Genomic DNA, 22,549 nt, shown 5'->3' on the forward strand with positions numbered 1-22,549 from the left:
TTCACGATAATTGGAGTATCCGTGCTGTTAAAATTAATCACTGCTTACGTTACTATGAAAAATTAATGTTGCATGGCCCAAGAATGGAAAATTTAGGATTTAAACCGTAAATTCTCGAGTTACGTCACGAGTAGAGATTGATCAAATGTTAAAATACTTGATGAAACATATTTAAGCTTACTGTAGCACCTTTTGATGTTTGGTTATAATATCCTTCGCCTTAGCAATATTTACCGCGTAAAGTTTGATGTTACCTTTGGTCGGGGACATTTCGGGCTGACCGCGATCTTACTGGGTCTGACAAATTGTACCTTTAACCTTAAAAAATAGTTATACAGCAGGTTATTCTCCAATATTGTGCTTGAATAAAATAACTATAACCAATTAAGTCTTTATTACATTAAGATTATTGATACATACATTTATGAATATTTGTACTTAATATTATGCTCAGTAAAACTTCTTGTGTCACGTGGAAAACGTGATGTATAAATACAGAAAAAAAAGGAAGGACTGGACGGAAAAGGAGGGAATGGTGTTGAAAGTGGCGAAGAAGAGAGGAGAAAAAACGGGACCATGTGAGAAGGAATCCTCACTGATTAACTTACAGAAGATAAGTGATCGACAGTGAAGGAATGTACTGCACTTTGTACAACAGCAGATCGGCCGTTGGATCGAGCAATTGATGGAAATAAGGTGATGCGATTAGGCAGATCCATGACAAAGGTAGGGTGAGAAAATGATCACGTGACCCACCGCTTCAGGAGGTAAGCTGCAGCAGTTTTAATCACCTTTCATGCGCTCATGTTTATATACTTCAACGGTAGATCTACCTAAAGTACGTTTCAAATAAAGCATGCTAGCGTGTGTTTCTAGTGTGGAAAATAAATCGAAAATTTAGCGTTCCGTATCTCGTGGTTGACAGCTAATGGCGGGCGATGCCGTTACATGTAAAAATGGAGTTTTCTCCAATAACTTGAACATGATCTGATACAATCCATCCAGAGAACCTTGAATAAGTGCTTATCCTTATAATTTTAAATCTGGAAGTAATCAGAGACAAAAGGTATTTTATTGCGTCTTAATATTTGATGGTCACATGTCCTAATGCAGACATGTAGTCGGCAGAAAGACGAATTAGTGAAAGTTTTGCACGGTTAGTAAGAGATGTGCAATTGCTTGGATTTGTCTGTGTAAAATTATCTTGGTTAATTGGATAAACTTGACGAGTTATGACCATGAATGAGGCAATGTTGCCAAATCAGACATACGGTGAAGATATTTAATCCTAATTCAGCTGTTCGTACTAAATAAGCTACGAGCTGATTGCAGATGAATACATTAACAGCTCCTGTTAATGATCAGGGAGAGATGTAATTTCTCACATAAATAAATGTTTAATTATTTCGAAAGTCCTATTTCATTCTACATATGCTTACAAAATCGGTATGTGGAAATTGCATGTTTAACATATTTTAATATTGTGTGTTTTCTTTCAGAGGGAGGAACTTTGTGTGTTTTGCCAATGTAACTCATCATGCTTCATGCCTGTAATTGGTATGGCAAACAGCTAGGGAAAGGTTAGGTTTTGGGTTACTACAAAATTTGGTATTACGTTACACAGATTTGAACGGTATGGAAGTAGACTGGATAAAACATGTAAAATGCGTCACATACATATATGCTAGCTCTGAATTTGATATCCAAGACTGAATTATTTGGTGCCTGACAAGCATATTCTTTATTTGAACATTTATCTTATTGAGTAAACTTATATTGTTCACATAAAAGGAATCCCTTTCGAGGTCAGTTGTCCTCCACAGTATACAACAGATCAGCGCTGCCGGCGTTACTAGGTAAGACTCGTGGGAGCTATCTGAAATACAATTTTGAAGTTGCTGTAATTTTGGTGTTGGGTGGATTGTTCGGATACTCTCATGACATGATGGTGCAGGTGGCCCTCGCCTCTGGTGTACCGTCGTACTATCACACTTAAAACGTACGGATTGTTACAACATAATCACATAGGAGCATAATTATAATGCTAAAATCCCTCAAACCTACACCTAACATAAACATATGCATTAGAGTGATGGAAATACAGTTATCTACATAAAATAATAAAGAGTATGTGGAGCAAGAAACAAGTTCGTGCATGATACATTCCCAGATGTAGTACCAAGTAAGTACATTGTATTGTGTATTGTGAATATTGTCAATGCTGCCTTCACTTGCTTCACGAACATTTGCCGCAGTGGGATGCTAGCATATACTGTTTTCTTCTAAATTCTCAAAAGAGGTAGTGATATGATGTAAATCATTCAATCTTACAATTTTGGAGGTTATTTCATGCTTTTCATGTATGGAAAAATTTGTAGGAAATTTAAATGCGATGCTGCAAGTTACTTTAAGATTATTTAAAATATGATTTTAAACTTTATTTTTATAAAGAAGTTTGGAGGACTTCAATGCGTTGTCATAAGTTATGTTAAGAAAAGTATATTAATTGCCAATGTTTCAATAAATACATGTACCTGTATAACAATGTGTTTGTTTATTATCACTCTCATTTGTTATTAGCAATAATATATAATGTTTTACTTTTCTACAGAATCATTAATAACTCGTAAAGTGTAGTGCATTTACTGTGAAATTGTTATTTTCATCGGGAATGTTTCTGAGAATTCCACGAGAAATAGACATGTCACCATAGTGAGTTGTAAATGGTTCATTTGATGGACTTTCATCAACAGCATTGAATATAGTGGAAATTATTTGATCTGGGATTTTTAAGACTTATTTCAGTCTCTTATTCTACATTCCATGTATATTTAATATTAACAATATAATTTACATTTGGAATAGCAAGTAAGATGTTTGAAACAAATGGATGAATGAACGAGATAAAATTTTAGGGTGCATCGGAATGTATGACCATTTTGTACCCTTCAAAGTATATGAGGAAGAATCCTCTTTATCTCAAACCCTTGCCTTAAAGTTAAAAAAGGGATGTAAAGAGTCCCTTGAGAAAGTTTACAAATGCAAGCTTGTAAAGGTACCATCAGGGGATTTGCGCAGCATGTTAGAAAGTTAAGAAGACATTAAAACTTCTACATACAGAGTGGCATATGTCACCTCTTCGTTTATTTGTCATCAGCTTGAAATTTGGGCATTTCTTGTTTGTCAGTTAACTCTTTCAACTCTAAAATTCATTCATGCAATATTTATGCTGAATATATGAATTGCATCATGATCAATAATGTATTAAATATATGCATGTATAAAATACATGTATGTGCAGGATAAGTAATAGGATCTTTCAGTGGTGTATATATAATTAATTTCATTCAGTATGATTCTTGATCCTGCATACTCCATGACTGCATTGGTTTTGTATTCTAAGACATTCGTATTTCAAGTCCAGATTTTTGTGTAACTTTGAAATATGTAATGCCATATGATAAAATTGTAGTCAATATGTAGAGTGTTTCCAGTAAGTAACTTCGAACAAAACTCCCTTGTATGACATATTCCTACTCCCATTCTAGATTACAAATTAGGGATGTTTGACAAATACTACATGAATAAGCATGCAGTGATTAGTTAATAATATATCTTACAAACATCCATACATTTTTAGAAATGGATTGAAATTACTCCCATGGAAACCAGAAAATTGAAATTTTATACAACTTTGTTATGGTTGGTTGGTTTGGTGTTTTAAGTCCACGTTATGCACAGTAAGGCTAATCGGGAGTGGACCTACAGTTTAAAGTGAGATCCGAATCACTATGTGCCTCCACCGGGTATCGAACCTGGGGCCCCTTGATTACAAGGCAACGACGCTACCACTGCACCATAGGGAAGGACCTACAACTTCGAGATGAGGTGGTTGCTAGACATTCTAGGTTAACTTGTGTAAGGCGTGACCTTTTCTTACTCTATTTTCCCATAACTATTCATTATCATCATCACAGTAGTTTTTACAGAGAAATAGACTGATAGAATTAAAAACAATTACAATTTAATTCCAGAAATTATTCTGTTTGATAACTTCCCCAATGAGCTGTGTCATTCATAGCTATTATTTTATTCTATTCTCTCATGGCAGATGGCACTGAACTAGTTTCTATGTTGTATTTTCCAAAATATTATTTCATCTACAGAACACTGAATGAAAGTTATGACAGACATTAACTGTAGTGTAAAATATTCCAAAATATTTACTCTTATGCACAGCATAACATAACCCATGGTTCTACAGCATCAATTCTCAACCTATAGGGAGCGATACACTCCTGGGTTGTGAGGGGACATTTGGTGGGCCGGGAAGTTGGGCTCGAAACTTTGTTTACTGGGTCTTAAAAACCTATTACATTCAATTACTTAGATATATTGTTTTAACAATTTAAATTCAGACCGTGTTGTTGTAAAAGAGGACTTTGATGTTAGCAAATACATGATTATAAACTGGGTGCACACCCCTACAAAGTAATTCCGCTGGTGCCCATCTTATGGATCCCATGAAGTGTAATATCCCTCAAGGTGGGTCCCCGACTGAAGAAGGTTGAAATCCACTGCTCTACAGCACTGGAAGGGCCTTGGCTTATCTCCTGACTGCCTGTCAGCCTCCCACAACCCTACCTAGAGGTGTGGAGATCTTCAACCAGTAATGGGATGACGTGGGGTCAGCACATCGAGCCCTCAGCTGTTATAGGAGATTTCCCAGACTGGGTTACGATACTCACTTGTAGGTCCCCAATTTTCTCAGGATGGTAGGTTGCCAGCAGTCCTATACACAGGGTCAAAACCCAGAGACTGAACCCAGGTGGACTCAAGCCCATAAGAAAAAACTGTGTGATGAAAGTCCTGTTAATATATTACATAACATTTTAAGTTTGGAAAGCAAGTACTGGCTATATGTACATATCTTTTATTCCAGTATATTTCATACCAACAAGCCACCAGCAGATTTGTAATGGTTGCGTTAGATGAATAGCACTAATGTTCAATCAGTAGTTTCTAATAATACGTTTTATGCTTTATTCTTATTTCCTGAGACAAAACTTCCCAATCCTGTCTTTTGTTTCCCTGGCATTTTCAGCATCAAATGGGTACTTCACTGATATCAATTGCAGGGAAAGTGAATGCATTTGTCTTTCGTTTTATGAGTCCATAGACAGAAAACAAGAGATTTCGGCCTATGTGTGGGACCGGTGTCCACCCACCATCGTGAGGAAATTGGGGAGTTACAAATGAGTAGCGTAACCTGGCCATGGAAACCTACAGCAAAGACTGGAGGTTCGTCGTGCTGACCACACGAAACCCTGTAACTGGTTGGATGATCTCGCACCTCGGGCAAGTGAGTGAATAGAATCAGGTGGGAGTGAGGCCGATAGTAGGTGGTAGGCCTGGGTCCTCATTGGGTTGTTGCACCATGGGTTATATAAATATATGGCCAATATTAGGCACATGACGCTTCTGTATGTTGACAAAACTTCGGCTCTGTTATAACGAATATTGTTATAAACACTATTTTAATTGTAGACTGTATTTATTATTTACTAAATTCATGTCAAAAGTGTAGGTTATTTCCACATACCTCGATGTGAATAGTTTACGTGTTGTTTGATTGTGTACAGTATTTATTCACTAGATGGTAGTAGCCTGTGACGCAGTCACAAATAGTATGATTTTTGCTCAATAGATGGCCTTTGCTGTTTCTGTGTGCGTAGATGATGTGTATTGGTATGTAAAATTAAGGCTGATTACTTCAACATTTTATTTATTGTCATCGTGATAATCGTTACTGCAAAGCAATACTTATGTAGTAAATAGAAAGATTTATGTCTTTGATGTGAACTTAAATTGAAAGAAGGTGATTGACTTCAGTGAGACTCAGTGTGCATAAGATCTCTTGGGAATAGAAGAAGAAGAAAAAGTGTTGACCGGAACTGGAACTTTTGAACGCGGCTTGGGACTCACGGGAAGGATGGAGAACGAAGGATGTGCAAGGAAATACGAACGGCGAGGAATCAAACGATATCGGATTGATAAAGATAGTAAGAGTTATTATGGATATCATGTTTTAAGCACAAGAGTTTGGGAATCACGTACATGTACGAGTATAGAGACGAACAACTGTCAGATCGGAAGATATGTGAAATTTTCGGCCGGCTGTCATAGTCACATGGTTTGTATTTGCAGCTGTGATGTAAGTACAAAATTCTTCTTGAATTTAAGTGACAACCGGATGGTTGTTTAAGGAACTTTGAAAACGTTACGTTTACGTCTTCTACGCATGCTAGCATTCGTGTGATGCGTCTTATGGCCATAACTCGCGAACTTCTTGCCTCACAAATCTTGGAATATAACAAAGGGCGTCGTGCCGTCATTTTGAAAACAATACGATTACGAGAATTTGCTGAAGAATAAAATAACTGAAAGGGATAATAATATGGACCTTTGTTGTAAATAAATTAACATTACATATCTCTTAATGGTAAAAGTGAAATACTGTGATTTTCGCTCCAGGTCATGTGACCTTTTCTCAAGTAAATAAGTAACTTATAGTTGAAGGATGGAACCTCTCACAGCTGATATCAGCTTTCATGTGTAAAACAAGTTGTCTGAAGACATATTATCATTTATTAGTTAAACTTGAAATCCGTCCACTTTTTTTTTTATTTTAATTCTCCTATTGCAAGGGAGATCATGCTTGGGATGTGATTGTGTAAAGCATTCTATCTTGATTTACGTGTCCATACAGACATGCTTGATTATTAAAAGCGCAGTTGAACATTATGAAAATCTGTAGTTTCATGGGCAGTTTCTTGTATGGAACATTAACTTGAATAATGACGTAAAGTTTGGTGTATTGTGGATTAACGCCTGTATACCTGAAAGTGATTATTATTTTTATTACATTCTTTGTTAATAAATGTGTATTTCTGAACTGTGGTGTTGCACTTTCACCTAAATAGTTTCTCAGTGTGTAGATATTTAGTAATTTGTGTACTAATGTCAATCTTCACTTCCAGGAGGGGGGAATTCTGATTCGCATTGGACATCATTAAACATCCTCTTTAGACATAAACAGAAATCTTTGTGGGTCATCTTCAAGTGATGCAAGGGATTCAGAGTTAGCATGGTATCAGTGTAGATTTGGGTTCTATGTGTGGTCTCAGGGTATTCATGTGCCATGATTAGTTTCCAGGGTCTTTGAGGTAGTAAAGACTTCGGAGAGATCTGTTAGTGGGTCAAGGAAACAAGCATAGTTCTTTGTTATAACGTGTGAATTATTAATTTGAGTGACTTGCAGAGTAATCGTTGGTAATGCCAATTAAATTAAAGAATATTTAAGGAACTGCACATACGTGAATTATATGCAGGGTGTCCCATGGAGTGGTATATCTCTTAATGAATGATGGATGAAGCATAGGTTGTGAACATCAGTTTATTAAAGGTCAGCATACAACATATAGTAATGATAGATTTAAGTTAAGGTTCGGTTTGATTGGCAAGTTGTGCGAATTTCACAATTAATACTTTTAATTTGGAGAATTTTCAGCTGTGGCTCACCTGTCATAGCTACCTATGCTACTGGCGAGGCGAATAGGGACGGGTTTGGCAGTTGGGTATTTAGTTGGGAAGTTGGGGGAAAGTTTGGGATAGATAGGGGTTCCTTATCAAGCGGTTGAATGTTGGATAAACCCTCCACTGTTAGTTCGTCTCACTGTAGTGTTGTCTATAAGTACTAATACTAAGTCTTCATTCCGCAATTGGTCAAAGAAACATTTTTCCTCCCTGCCAACTGGGTTCATTGTAAAATATTTCACTGCCATCTCAATACTGTTGTGTTCATTATCAACATGATTACACATTCATTGTGTAACAGTTACTCAATTTACAATTTTGAGTCTGGACCATAGTTTCTTTATTGTGTTACTGCTAAAATTCAGTGATTACAACAATCTGTGGTATAAGAACATGGCAATAAAATGTACTGGAAGATAAAAACATTAATATTATTAAAAAAAAATGGGGGGGGGCTACTGAAGTGCGAAAACGAAAACTGTGGATGATATAGGTCAGTGTGCTCTGTCATTCATGCAGTACTACCCTTGTTTAACACACACACATATATGTAAAGCCCCTATCACACGGGACTGGATTTCTAGTAGGAATGCCCTAGTTGGCGCTGAACTAACTTTCTAGGTAGCAATCATGGCCACCTGGCTGACTGCTTGACTGGTTTGGAGGAATAGGACATGTTCTAATTGCTACTTGCTTTCCTCGACTGGATTCTGTGGAACAGCCAATCAGAGCAAAGTTTTGCCATGTGAAGATAATCTGTGAGTGTCCAAAGGAGCACTTTTGTCTGTGGTTTCCGAGTGTTACTCCAGCAATGTATAACGTATACAGCATGAAAGGCACGTTGAGTTACACCATCTATGCTGAGTGCACGGTGTTTACATTTGAAACAAGTAAAATATTCTTCCATAAGTGTACAGTAAAACTTGTAAAATATATATATTTAAGAAGTGCCATTGTTTTGTACCTAATAACATTTGGTTGAATAGTTATCAGCTTTTAAATATGTGAAGTGATACATTGTTTACATCTCACGCAGCTGCCATTACAACTTCCCTCATATGGGAACAAAAGTCTATCGTCAAGTAAGCTGATAAGTATCGCGTGAGGTGAAAACTAGTAAATTGGTAGTCAGTCCAGCGCCAACTAGGGCATACCTACTGGAAATCCAGTTCCGTGTGATGCGGGCTTTAGTGCCTGGGTCCATACTTGCTTCAGTAATTTTTGGATGGGAGGGGGTAATACTGGTCAAAATTGTAAAGTCAAGTTATATGCTTCAGTTTGGTTACAGGAGTTATTACTAAAAACAAGTTTCATATTTCATTTGCACAAAAAATATGCAAAATCTCAAGCTTGTTTGAGAATTGGATAAATAAATCAAAATCAAGTGCAAAAATTGTGAGTCCTATAGTTAAGGTGGTTTGAGTTATCAGATGAGATTTTGGTTATAACCATCACATGAAGAGAGAAGAAAACAGGTTAGTTTCATGAGGTAAAATTATAATCTAGACAGTACAGTGGGATCCATGAGTATTAACATGCAAATTGTCCACGACTATTTTCATTAATATTTCTCATTCAGCCTGTGTGATTTTAAGCAATGGATTTTTATGTATACTTGTGCAGAAGTTGTCAACAGCTTGTTTTGAGTTTTCTTTTCATTCTTGAAGCTCTTATTGGGTCAAATAGAGTGCACCAACATGGTGATGAACAATTTCCACGGTAATACTCATGGATCCCACTGGACATATATGCATAATGTTCACAAAATGAAACTTGCTAGAATGCACAAGACCACACCAGCAACGCTATTTCTGCATTCAAAACTATGCACTAGGGCTGCTCATACACATATGGGCTAAAAAATATTTTCTGATCTTTTTGCATAGTTGCTCATTTTGTTCCACTTCGTCCAATAAACTACGAGGGTCACTATTTATATTTTGAGCCTAACAATGAAAAAACAGGAATTTGGCATTTAAAACTTTATTGTTTTTCGAGGTATTCTCCTTTATGGTCAATACACTTTTGCATTCGTTCGAACCATTTGTCAAAGCAGTTTTTCCAATCTTCTTGAGACACCTCCATAATATGGTTTTTGAACGCATCAACGGCATCTTCTGCCGACGAAAATCGTTGTCCACTCAATTTATTCTTGACATTCGGGAACAAGAAGAAGTCATTGGGTGCCAAATCAGGACTGTACGGCGGATGACCCATCAATTCGATTTTTTGACTGTTCATAAAGTCGGTTGTTAGACGAGATGTGTGACAGCTGGCATTGTCTTGATGAAGAATGATCCGACGGCGTTTGTTTGTTTCCCGTATTTGACCGAAGACCTCTGGCAAACAAATTGTTGTGTACCATTCAGAGTTGACTGTTCTACGTTCCTCTAAAGGCACAGTTGTCACATGACCAGTTTTCCCGAAAAAACAGGCGACCATTTGTTTCGATGTGCTTCGAGCACGAACAACTTTTGTTGGATTGGGTTCATCTTGAAACACCCATACAGTCGACTGCTGTTTACATTCCGGCTCATATGCATATATCCATGATTCGTAACCTGTTACAATCTTATATACGTCTTTTGAAGCACCACGATTGTATTTATTAAGCATTTGTTTGCACCAATTGACGCGAGCGTCTTTTTGAGTTTTTGTCAAATTGTGTGGGATCCAACGAGAACATACCTTTCTCACAGTTAAATGATCATGTAATATTTTATATATGCTGGTGGAACTAATGCCTATGGTTGCCTCAATCTCACAGTATGTCACATGACGATCTTGCAGTATTAGGTTTTGCACAGCATCAATGTTTTCTTGAACAACAACTGATTTTGGACGACCTTCGCGAATCTCGTCGGTGAGCGAATGGCGGCCACGATTAAATTCGTTATACCAGCATTTCACAGTGGCAAAGGATGGGGTTTCATCGCCAAATGTGGAAGTAAGTTGATCGATGCACTCTTGTCTTGATAATCCACGTCAAAAATCGTAAAAAATCATCGCACGAAAATGTTCATGAGTTAATTCCATTTTATTGTTGTCGTGCAATCTCCAAGGCAACATAAACAACACAAATGAAGCTATTGACAAAACATTTGAAGTACGTTATGGTCAATAATGCCAGACGATTCCGTGCAAACGTCAAATCGCGCCTAACTTCAATCAGTGTTGCCAAGTTTCAAAATATAAATAGTGACCCTCGTAATGTGTGAATTTTTTTCCAGAATGGATAACATTCAGGGGTTGGTCAAGGCACATATATTTTTAATGGTATTGTATACTTTTGTATAGCTTTCTTATACTATGAAAGTCTCTGTACTGAGAAGAAATGAATATTTGAGTGTGGAGTTGTACTGCTGAAAATGTTGACAGTGTTACTGAAATAATATTACTTTTCCAGGTTACTGAGCTGTTTTGAGCAATGGAGTCCAAACACCTCACCACTAGAAACAAGACCGTTGTATGGCTTATTGGACATCAAGAGCCTCACTAATGGTTTATGTGTTACCTACAACAGGAGATATTCTTCGAACCTTCTTCCATTATCATATCTCACTGAAAGAGACAGTTCCTGTCAGCTTGAAGTGCACTTGTGAGGAGCTGGTGACCATATGGGAAAAAGCCCATATCCCTACTGCTTTTGAACCAAACATCATCTCGAAGATGAAGGGTGTTGTAGATGAATATAATTTGATCAAGAAAAACAAATCATGAGTGTCACAAGCACAGAGAGACAGGAATGAAGTATTTTCAAAGAAAATGTCAAAAAATTTTAACTATGCTCACAAGAAGCAATGACTTTGATCAAGATTGAAGAAGAAGACAGTTCCTGAAGGATCAGCGTGGTGACGGAAAGATGTGAATGGCTGGTGTAGATGTGCATTTGGCAAAACCGGAAGAAATGGCAAAATTACAGAAAGAAGCAGAAGGAAAGCAAAAGGAACGTGAGAAACGAAGAAAAGAGGAAATGACGCCCATTGCAGCAGCTGGCATTTCCAGCAGCAGTGAGGAAGACAATGGCAGTGATGCAAATAGTGATGATGACGCTTATGAGATGCAGATACCACTGTATTAAAAAAAAAAAAAACTTGACACATCTCGGCCCAAGTACATCAAAGAAGTCCCAAATTTTACAAAACATGCTCAGTTCCCCAGATGTTTCTTCAACATTAGATCGTATTAATTTGTCAGACACCAAATTTACAATTTTAACTGCAGCTATAGCAAAAGCAGATTGTCAGGATCTTACAGACGCTCCACTCTCACGTTCAACTGTGCAACGTAGAAGGTCAGCTCATCGTGCCAAAACCTCAGACAAAATAAAAGCAGATTTCACACAAGCAGCGAAACTACCCCTACAGCTGATGAAACTGCTACCAGAACTAGTTCAGAGAGACTGGCTGTCGTTGTCACTGGCCATAACTTGGAAAAAATACTCGTAATTGCCAAAATACCATCTGGAACAGGAGAAGCACAAGCAAACTACTTATGAGCTGCTTCAATTGTGGGAAGTGTGTGATGACATTGTAGGAATGAGTTTCGACACTACTGCATCAAATACAGGTCTAAGAAAAGGTGCTTGTTCACTTCTCGAAAAAAAACATTGATCGTAACTTGCTATATTTTGCTTGTATTCACCATATCCATAAATTGTATTAGCTGCAGTTTCTTTGGTATTGTTTGGGCCAACTAGTGGTCCAAATATAGCTCTGTTTCAATGATTCAAACTGAAATGGCCAGAAAACAACCAAAATGATTTCAATTCTCTTTCTGATCCATGTCTTGATGATCCACACGTGATGGATTTAAAAGGAAATGTCACAGAATATCTTAAATTGTTTTTCAACTGAAAAGGGATATATGTCTCGAGATGATTACCTGGAAATGCTATGTCTTCTTATTCTTGGTGTTCTACCCAGAGGCAAAGTTTACAGCTTCTGAGCTCCTGGAGCATATCATATGGCTAGATGGATGGTGAAAGTAATCTACTGTTTCAAGATTTACCTGTTCCGTGAGCACCTGAATTTAACAGCCAACGAGGAAAACAACCTCAAGGAGTTTTGCTTGTTTGCCAGTATCATTTATGTAAAAGCATGGTTATGTTCTCCCATAGCAAGTGATGCTGCAGTAAATAATTTGCATCTTTACAAGGAACTGAAATACTATGAAGCAGTCAACAAATCTGTGGCTCTAGCATCGTCAAAGAAATTGGAATCACACCTATGGTATTTAGGTTCAGAACAGGTATCACTGTATTTATTTTCAGATAAGCTGTCTCCTGAAGCGAAAAAAATTGTTATTACAAGGATGAAAAGCAGTGGAGAAGATTGGAAAAAACAGGGAATTAAGCTCACAACTGCAGATGGACTAGAAAGCAAGAACCTACACGATTTGATGGACTCTGCCTCTACTTCTGCCTCAACCTCTTTGAAAGTCAATATTGATTTCATTTTTAATATAGACCCAGAATTGTGGAATGATATTGAAGAATACAAGGAAGCAAAAAAGATAGTAAATTCAGGTAATCAATGATGCAGCAGAACGGTCCATTGTCCTCATGAGTAGTTTTAATGAAGCCATTACTAAAAAGGAATCTGAAATGCAGAGACTGATTCAAGTTGTAGAAGAAAACAGAAGAAAATCAGTGCTGCTACAAAGAGATCCCCGAAATTGCAATAAGTTACTTATAAGACACATAATCACTAGTGTAATCGACATTTTTAGTTACATATAGTTAAAAATTATGCCTTCCTTTATATTCCTTAATTTGTTCATCAGGAAGTTTAAAGAAATGTTATTAATTTATTTCATGAACAACACATCTACACACTCTTACTTCAATATTTTAGACTAATTATTGTATTCCTTAGTGTCTAGAAGCAGTTGAGATATAGAAAAAATACATGTTCCGTAAATCAATTGAGTAGTATTATTTCGAGGTTGCTGAGCAACCTCTAAACACAAACCGATCTTCTTGAATTTTGGTAGGTATATCCTCTAATGTGAAAGCAACAAAATAAGCCACTATTTGAAATTCCACCTCACAATTTTTTTTCTGAACACCCCGTAGAATTTTGGAAATCATTGTCACATGAAATTTGAAACTTTCTTAAGAAGCATTGCTTGGATTCTTAAAAAAAAGTTATTTATTATTTTCCTGTAGTTTACGGTTATTACAAGCATAAGAAAACAGTTTTTTCTTTGTGACGTTTCAGGAGAACACACGCTCCTTTCATCAGACATTTATTTTCATTTTGACATTAGTATGGTAGACTAGTGGGAATGAATGTAGAAGCAAATCAGAACCTTAGTACGTAGAATGCATTTGGGGACTTTATCTTAATGCTAAGAAAACCAAACCTAATGAAATGTCACAAAGAAAAAACTGTTTTCTTATGCTTGTAATAACCGTAAACTACAGGAAAATAATTCTATCATGCAAGCAATGCGTACATACAAGAAAAACTATTAAAGTTATTTATGTTGATTGATTGATTGAATTGTTGTTTTAAGTCCACTTTATGCACAGTAAGGCTAATCGGGACTGAACCTACAATTTAAAGTGGGATTCAAACCACTATGTGCCTCCAACGGGTATTGAACCCAGGACACCTTGATCACAAGGCGACGACGTTACCACTAAACCATCGGGGAGGCCCTTTATTTATGTTGAAAAATAAAACTTAAAAATTACCTTACGCAAGCATGCGTGTTTCCCATGGACAAGGTATTCTTCGTTGACAAGTGACAGTTAGTATGGTAGACTAGTGGGAATGAATGTAGAAGCAAATCAGAACCTTAGTACGTAGAATGCATTTGGGGACTTTATCTTAATGCTAAGAAAACCAAACCTAACCTGCCTAACCTAACCACGAAAGCATATATTTAACAAAATCTTAGGTAATCACTAAAAGTCCCCAGTATGTGTTAACAAACATAAATCGAAAACGAACCATGTAAATATTGCATTCGTAGCATGATGAAATTGCAATAAAACCTGGGCCCAAAATATTTACATGCTGTGTAACCACAAGGGGATGGGGAAAGGCACGCAACATACAGCGGATGGACAAAAATATGGAAACCCCTGCGAAGAAAATCCGGAATGCTGTAGCTAATAAGGTGCAGGACCGCCTTTATCTTCCAAAACGGCCTGCAGTCTCCGAGGAATGGGCAAAGAAAAGTCCTGGATGGTGATAATGGGATCTTGCACCATTCTTCATGCAAAACATGTTCACAATCCTTCTCAGTGTCCGTCTGTCTTTGTCACGCAATGTACATTTTCGTCCACCCAGGTGTTTATCTGATGATGTCTTTCCGGACACACTATTATGTCATCATGATCTTGGATAGAGTCCCTCTCGATACGCCAAATAACATGGCTACTTTGGTAACAGAGGCCCCTGCAAGGCGGACACCATAAAATTTGCCCTCTTTGAAACAGTCAGCTCCGACATGATTCAGTATCAACTACACTGCACGCTGTCTACATTGCAATTGTCGACTCCTACCAGGCCAAGAGTGTCCTATCTCACGGCGCAAAACACAAAATGTCGCACCGTGTCCGATTTCAAGTGGAAAAATTGCGTCGATATCACCTGTTCCGATGTCGTGGTGTTTCCATATTTTTGTCCATCCCCTGTAACTCCCCTTTGGCCATGTATTCTAAAAAAAAAAATAATAATAAAGGTGGGAAAATATGACAAAATGAGGGCTGACTATCAAAAAAGTATATCCTTCCAAAAATCCTGGATACACCACTCTACACATGGCTTGATCCCATAAAAAAAAAGGCATCAAATGGCAGGAAATTTCAGAGGACTGTAAATTCCAAACTCTCTCTCTCTCTCTCTCTTTCTGGCTCTACAGCCCTTGGTGGGCCTTGGCCTCCTCCACAATCAGCCTCCATTCCAATCTATCATCAATTCTTCTCCTCCATCCTTTAATTTTCATTGTCCGCAAGTTTGCAGCGATGTCATCTATCCATCGAAGTCGGGGCCTGCCCTTTCTTCTTGCATGGTAAAGCTTTCCTTTCAACATTCTTCTTGGCATCCGGTCTTCCATCATTCTCTCCACATGCCCCAACCACTTTATTCTCTGGGCTTTGACAAATCTCACTATATCTTCGCCTTTTATTAAATCATCTAGCTCTGCATTATATCTTATTCTCCAGTCGTCATCTTCCTTCACAGGTCCATATATCTTTCTTAATATTCTTCTCTCAAATATTCTGAGGGCATTTTCATCTGACAGTTTCAAAGTCCAATTATCTGATCCATAAGTGACAACTGGTCGTACCAGTGTCTTATAAATTTTAAGCTTTGTATTTCTTGTGATCACTCTATTTCTAAACAACTGCATATTTGCAAAATATGCACGATTGCCTGCCTGTATTCTTTCCTTTATTACTTTACTCATATCATTATCACTATATACCATTGTCCCCAGATATTTAAAAGAAGGCACTCCCTCAAACTTATTATCTCCAATTGTCAGATCTTGAGGTGCTCTTCTGATCTCAGAGTTTGACATTCTCATATACTTTGTCTTTTTTTCATTTACATTGAGCCCTATTTTTATTGCTTCTGTTTCCATTTGCTCATAGATTTGCTTAAGTGTTCTTATTGTTCTAGAAATGATTGTAACATCATCTGCATATGCACATATTTGACTGGATTTTCCAAATATGGTTCCCTTTTGATCAACTACATTCATTACTTTGTGCAATGCTAGATTAAATAATACTGCCGAAAGGCCATCCCCTTGTTTCACTCCTGTGTTGAATGTAAACTCTTCACTCAGTTTACTACAAACTTTCACTCGTGCCTTAGTACCACTCATAGTCATTCTTATTAGTCTTATTATTTTGAGGGGAATATTATACTCTTCAAGTACCTTAAACAGTTCATTTCGATTAACAGTGTCAAAAGCCTGCCTGAAGTCAACAAATAAAAAATGCAAATCCACATCATGTTCATAAAACTTTTCCATCATCTGTCTAATTATAAAAATCTGATCAGTAGTGCTTCTGCCAGGGCGAAATCCACATTGGTACTCTCCCAGTATATCTTCTGTGTAACATTTTATTCTCTCACTGATCAATCCTGACAAGATCTTATAGACCACACTAAGAAGTGTGATGCCTCTGTAATTTCCGCATATCAATTTATCACCTTTCTTATAAATTGGGCATATTATTCCAGATTTCCATTTATGTGGCATTGTTTCATTTTCCCATATCATTACAATCAATCTATGTATTGCTGCCTACAATGCGTTACCACCAAGTTTGATAAGTTCAATTATCATCTCATCCTCGCCTGGAACTCTATTATTACTCATTTTCTTTATTACAAATTCAACTTCTTCAATACTAGGTACTTGTACCTCATGACCATCCCTATTTTGTATATTCCTATTATACTGCTCTTCTTCTTGGTCTTCCACTTTACTCAAAATCTCTTTAAAGTGCTCTGCCCATCTATTGAGTATCTGATTCTCCTCTACAATTACTTTCCCATTCTTATCCTTACATACTTCTATTCTTGGCTCAAATCCTATTCTCATTCTATTTATAGCTCTATAGAATTTTCTTATTTCACTTTGCTGATTTAGTTCTTCTATTTCTTGCATCTTCTTTTTATACATCATTTTCTTCTTTTCCTTGCATACCCTATGTGCTTTCCTTCTTAGTTCTTTATACCTCTCAGTATTACTTCGAGTTTCCCTCTGTAGCATTCTCTCTCTAGCTTTATTCTTCTCATCTATAACCTGTATGCACTCTTCATCAAACCACTCATTCCTTTTAGTTTTCTCTTCTCCAAAAGTTTTTTGTGCTGCCTCCTTTATCACTCCTTCTATTATTTCCCATTCTTCCTCAACCACTCGAAGTCTGTAATTCTCTTTCTCCTTCAGTTTACTCTGTACCTTACTTACATATTCACTAATAACTTCTTCGTCTTTCATTTTTTTCATATTCCACTTCTTTCTCTTGGCCATCTCGTTTCTTTGCACCGCTATCAATTTTTCCCTCATTACTAATTTTACCAGGTAGTGGTCGCTATCACAATTGGGCCCTCTGCAGCTTCTCACATCAATAACTGATGAGGCATGACGTGCATTAACCAGTATATGATCAATCTGGCTTATTGTTCCGTTAGGTGCCTTCCATGTTCCTAAGTGAATTCTTTTATGTTCGAAACAGGTACTTGTTATGATCATGTTGTTCCTGACAGCAAACTGGCAAAGAAGGTTCCCATTCTCATTGTTTTCTGCATGGAAACTCCAAACTACAGTTGATATTCCAGAAGAAAAATAAATATATGGGTTCTTATATATGTCTAAGGATATCATGAAACAAATTTTATCCCAATCTGACATAGTGGGGTGGGACACTCCTGGACAATCTTGTATTGAATGACCAATAACCCTGCAGCACTGGTGGCACAATACAGAAATTACTTGAATCATAATCTACAAGCAATAAGGTCCAATTTTGAACCTTAGTACTGCCATGCTCATTTTCAATCATAGTACTAAAATTTTCTTCACCTACCTTTGTGCAGGATCTGCCACTTCGCCTTCCACCTCATCAGGATTCTCTACAGAATATTTCATGTCTTTATCTTCACTTAAAATTAATTCACCATTGTCACTGTCCTCAGCTGGCATTTTTGTAACAAGTTGTCCATGATAACATGGATAAAATCCTTCACTTTTATGAACATTTTGCACGCTAGGAACTTCCTGATTTCTGCCTTCAAATTGAATCCAACTATCACCACTCACATTTTCCACTTTACAAACTGAAGTTTCTTTCATGTACTCACTCGATAGTTTGCTGTCAACAGAAGAATCCTCTATGCACTCATTAGATGGTTTGGTGTCAACAGAAGCATCCTGCATGCACTGATTAGATCGTTTGATGTCAACAGAGATATCAACATCAGGAGGCTCCTTGAATGATTCAGTTTCAGTCTTGACACATGACTCATCCGGAAGCCACATACTCTCCAGAGATGTTTGTTCACGAACTAATGGATCGGCACTTTCTGATTCAGACTTTATGAACACTTCCACAGGAGACAAACCCGTGTCGGACACTTGAACAGCCATATTTTCTTCACAATCATCAGACCAGGATGCAGAAGCCTTCTGAAAGACAATAACAAGCAGTGTGGATTAAAAATTATGATCTTTAATTTAAATGTCTTTTTTACTTTTTATAATATATATATATATATATCACTGCGGAGACAACAGTTTCAATTGGACTATGACGTCAAGGAGTACATGTCCAGCTGGTTCCAACAGCAGCCAAAGGAGTTCTACGAGCATGCCATTTTGTGACTTTTGTCACAATGGGATAAATGCCTAACAGTGGCAGACAATACTTCTGAGGGACATAATGTAAATACTGTGAAATATCCTTTGCCTCGTTATTTATTGACTGAGCCTCATAAATAAAATATATATATATTATATATATTATATAATACAATATAATATATATATTTTAATAATATATATTTTATTATTATATACATATTATATAATATAATATAATATATATATATTTTATTTATGAGGCTCAGTCAATAAATAACGAGGCAGAGGATATTTCACAGTACTTACATTATGTCCCTCAGAAGTATTGTCTGCCACTGTTAGGCATTTATCCCATTGTGACAAAAGTCACAAAATGGCATGCTCGTAGAACTCCTTTGGCTGCTGTTGGAACCAACTGGACATGTACTCCTTGACGTCATAGTCCAATTGAAACTGTTGTCTCCACAGTGCTTTTTTGAGCTCACCGAAGATGTGGAAGTCACACGGGGACAGATCTAGACTATAGAGGGGGGGGCTCAGAAACTCCCACTTGAATTTTTTCAGACATTCCTTTGTTGTGGTGGCTGTGTGTGGTTTAGCATTGTCATGCAATAGGCAGGGTTGGCATTTTGCCCAGGTTTCTTCGAAAAAACCCAACCCAGGTGGGTTTTTCATTATTATTTTTTCAGATAAAACCTGATAAAACCTGGGTTTTATTGTGGTTTTAAGGTTATATTTAAAAATATATATCTTAAGAATGAAATACATTATTCCCCTAGTAGTAATGTATCATAACATTTAATTTGTATTGCTTTATACCCTGTCCCAACTCTCTCTAGAGCAAGCGAACAAAAACAAGTCTCTGCGCAAGTAGTAACGTGAGATGGCTCCACCAATGAACACGGGAGAGAGAAATGGATTGCCTGGGGAGAAGTAAGCGACTGCAGTTACCAACCTTCACAGCAGCATGTACTGCTTTGCTCTGCCCACTCTATTTTCTTCCCTTTTCTGATGTTATGCACACCCTTGCTCCAGAGATATTTGTCACAGGGAATAGTTATTTAATAATTCTGTTATAAAATATTTGTCCAAAACTTGATTCAACTCTTCCTGGATGGTGTAATAGTTAATGCTGTTGCTTTGTGATCAGTTTTCAGGGTTGCATTCCCTGAGGAGGCACATACTTTTGTGTATCCAAGAAACAAATTAACGGGTGGGAGTACAAAATATGGCATTACCAGTGGTTTTTTTCCTTCTGGTAGTCAACAATGGTACTCCATACTGCCACCTTATTATAGGTGAGGACTAATAACATTTTATTCTAACAAGAGAAATGCCTACAATGCCAGAGGTCCTGGGTTGGAATCCCAGCCTGGGCATGGGTATTCTTTGTATGTCCCTTCATCAATTTCATCATATCATCACTCGTTTTCATCTTTGTGATTAGCAAAAGTGGCAGAAAAGAGGAGTAAAATAAAGCAAATCAATCGATCAACCAGTGAAACAAACAAGAGAAACCCATATGTATGTATGTGTGTGTGTATACTTGGATGCATCATCGTTTATGAAAATAGCACAAATTCGAGTAGTTGTTGTGATGAACACATTAACAAACAACACGGTAACATAACATATCAACTTGAATAGTGCCGGAACATTTCTTCCCAGAAAAAAAGCAGTAAATAACTTTTTACAGACGTTTAATTTTCTTAATTAGATTTGCTACCTTCTTCCTCCATAATGATACTTAAATTTAGATGTTAAATCACATATTTTTCAAGATTATGCACATTTTCAGTTAATACTATTAGTAAATATTTCATTCTGAACTTCGCCGGTCCCTGTGGTAGAGTAGTTAGCACATCATGCTATGATGCCAAGGGTCCTGGGTTCGAATCTCAGTCTGGGCATGGATGTTTGTGAATGTCCATTCATCAATTTCATCACATCATCACTCATCCCCATCTTCGCAAATTATTCAAAAGTTGCACAAAAGCACAGTAAAATAAAGCAAATCAATCAATCAAATCCATTCGGAACTTCAGTTTATGAAACAAATTATTTTGCGAATGCAGTGTTGTACATATGTTGGAATGAATTATGCTACAAACACATTTCTTTCTAATTTATTTAATATGCATAGACCATTAAATAATCCAAAAATACTATGTACATGATAACCAAAAAAGTTCTTGCCGTTCAAGAGCAGTGATAAACAAAGAGCAATACAGTGGACAGTATGTACCTTTAGGTTTCGAAGTAATCTCCATCAGCATCCAACACCTTTTGCCAATGTTCCTGCAGCTGCACAATACCCTGGTGATAAAACTCGGTGGGCTTGGATGCAAAGAAGTCCGTGAGTGTGTTCCGCAGGTCTCCCTCATTTGCGAAGGATCTCCCACGGAGGTGGTTGTCGAGGGAATGAAACAGGTGATAATCTGTTGGTGCAAGGTCCGGTGAATATGGTGGATGGCACAGTGTCTCCCAGCCAAGTTGCTGAAGGGTCTCTCGGGTCCTCTTTGCCACATGTGGCTTGGCATTGTCGTACAGGAACAGCACACCCTTGCGATTCACCAATGCCGGCTCCTTCTGCTGCAATGCCCGGTGCACCCTTTGCAACTGCTGAGAGTAGAGGTCAGTAGTGATGGTCCAGGTGGAAGGAGCTCGTAATGCACCACTTGGCGACAATTCCACCATACAGAGAGCATAACCTTTCGTGGGTGCAGAGGTGGTCTTGAGGTGTGAGGAACAGGGTCACGTGGCGACAACCAATGCCTGGTACGCTTGGGAGTGTCACTTTTCGTCACCAGTGAGCAAGCGATCAAATATGGGTGTGTTCAGGTGCCAAGTGAGCAAGGACAAACAGGATGTCACTCGTTGTTCCTTGTTGGCTGCTGACAATGTGTGGGGTACCCACTTGCTTAACTTGTATGACTTCCCTATCCCATGCAGGTGCAGTCTGACTGTTTCAGCGGAAGCATGGAACCTTTCTGCAAGTTCATCACACGTTAGACCACTGTCCTCCTCGATGGCTGCTTTCAGGGCCTCGTCATCCACTGCGAGGTTCATTCGAAAGGCTCACATCTCCAGAACGGAATTTCTGGAACCAATGCCTGGCAGTGCGTTCATTCACGGCATTCTCCCCAAATGCCTGGCAATGAGGTGACTTTATGCGGCAGCTGACAGGCCCACTTTAAAGTCATACAACAAACACACGCGAACAAGCTGCTTCGATACCTCCATTTCTCTTCGACACTGGAGGAGCTATGACTGATGTGTGTGTGCAACGTGCCTGTATTACTGACAGTCGATGCTTAGACTAACTCCCGATCGCTTGGCAGGCACGTAATCATTTCGTTTCCTCTCTGTGAGTGCATGATTAATGGGACGTCAAAAACGGCAAGAACTTTTTTGGTTACCTTGTAACACAATGTTTTAAATCTGCTTCAATACAGTTTGTTCACAGTTTATCACAATTGTGTTTTCCCATTATTTTTCTGGACTTTTAAAGCATAAATACCTCCCCCATGTATTAACCATGCCAAATTATAAGCTTGTCATTTTTAATTGTCTGGCTGACTTCATCCAAATGGAATGAATACCTTATACATCTTCCAAA

At 37.7% G+C, this 22,549-nt stretch overlaps 1 protein-coding gene across 1 annotated transcript in view; it reads right to left on the reverse strand.

Annotated features, from left to right (window-relative positions):
- The window catches only part of LOC145999248 (uncharacterized), a 135,613-nt gene that overhangs the window by 52,184 nt on the left and 60,880 nt on the right, over positions 1-22,549 (reverse strand). The window contains exon 3 of the mRNA XM_083136184.1: positions 18,158-18,756. Within this exon, the coding sequence (XP_082992310.1) occupies positions 18,158-18,756 (599 nt within the window). The remainder of the gene's footprint in view (positions 1-18,157; positions 18,757-22,549) is intronic.

The sequence above is a fragment of the Lepisma saccharinum genome, chromosome 15 (genome assembly GCF_977018435.1).
Source record: "Lepisma saccharinum chromosome 15, izLepSacc3.1, whole genome shotgun sequence".
Classification (NCBI taxonomy): domain Eukaryota; kingdom Metazoa; phylum Arthropoda; class Insecta; order Zygentoma; family Lepismatidae; genus Lepisma; species Lepisma saccharinum.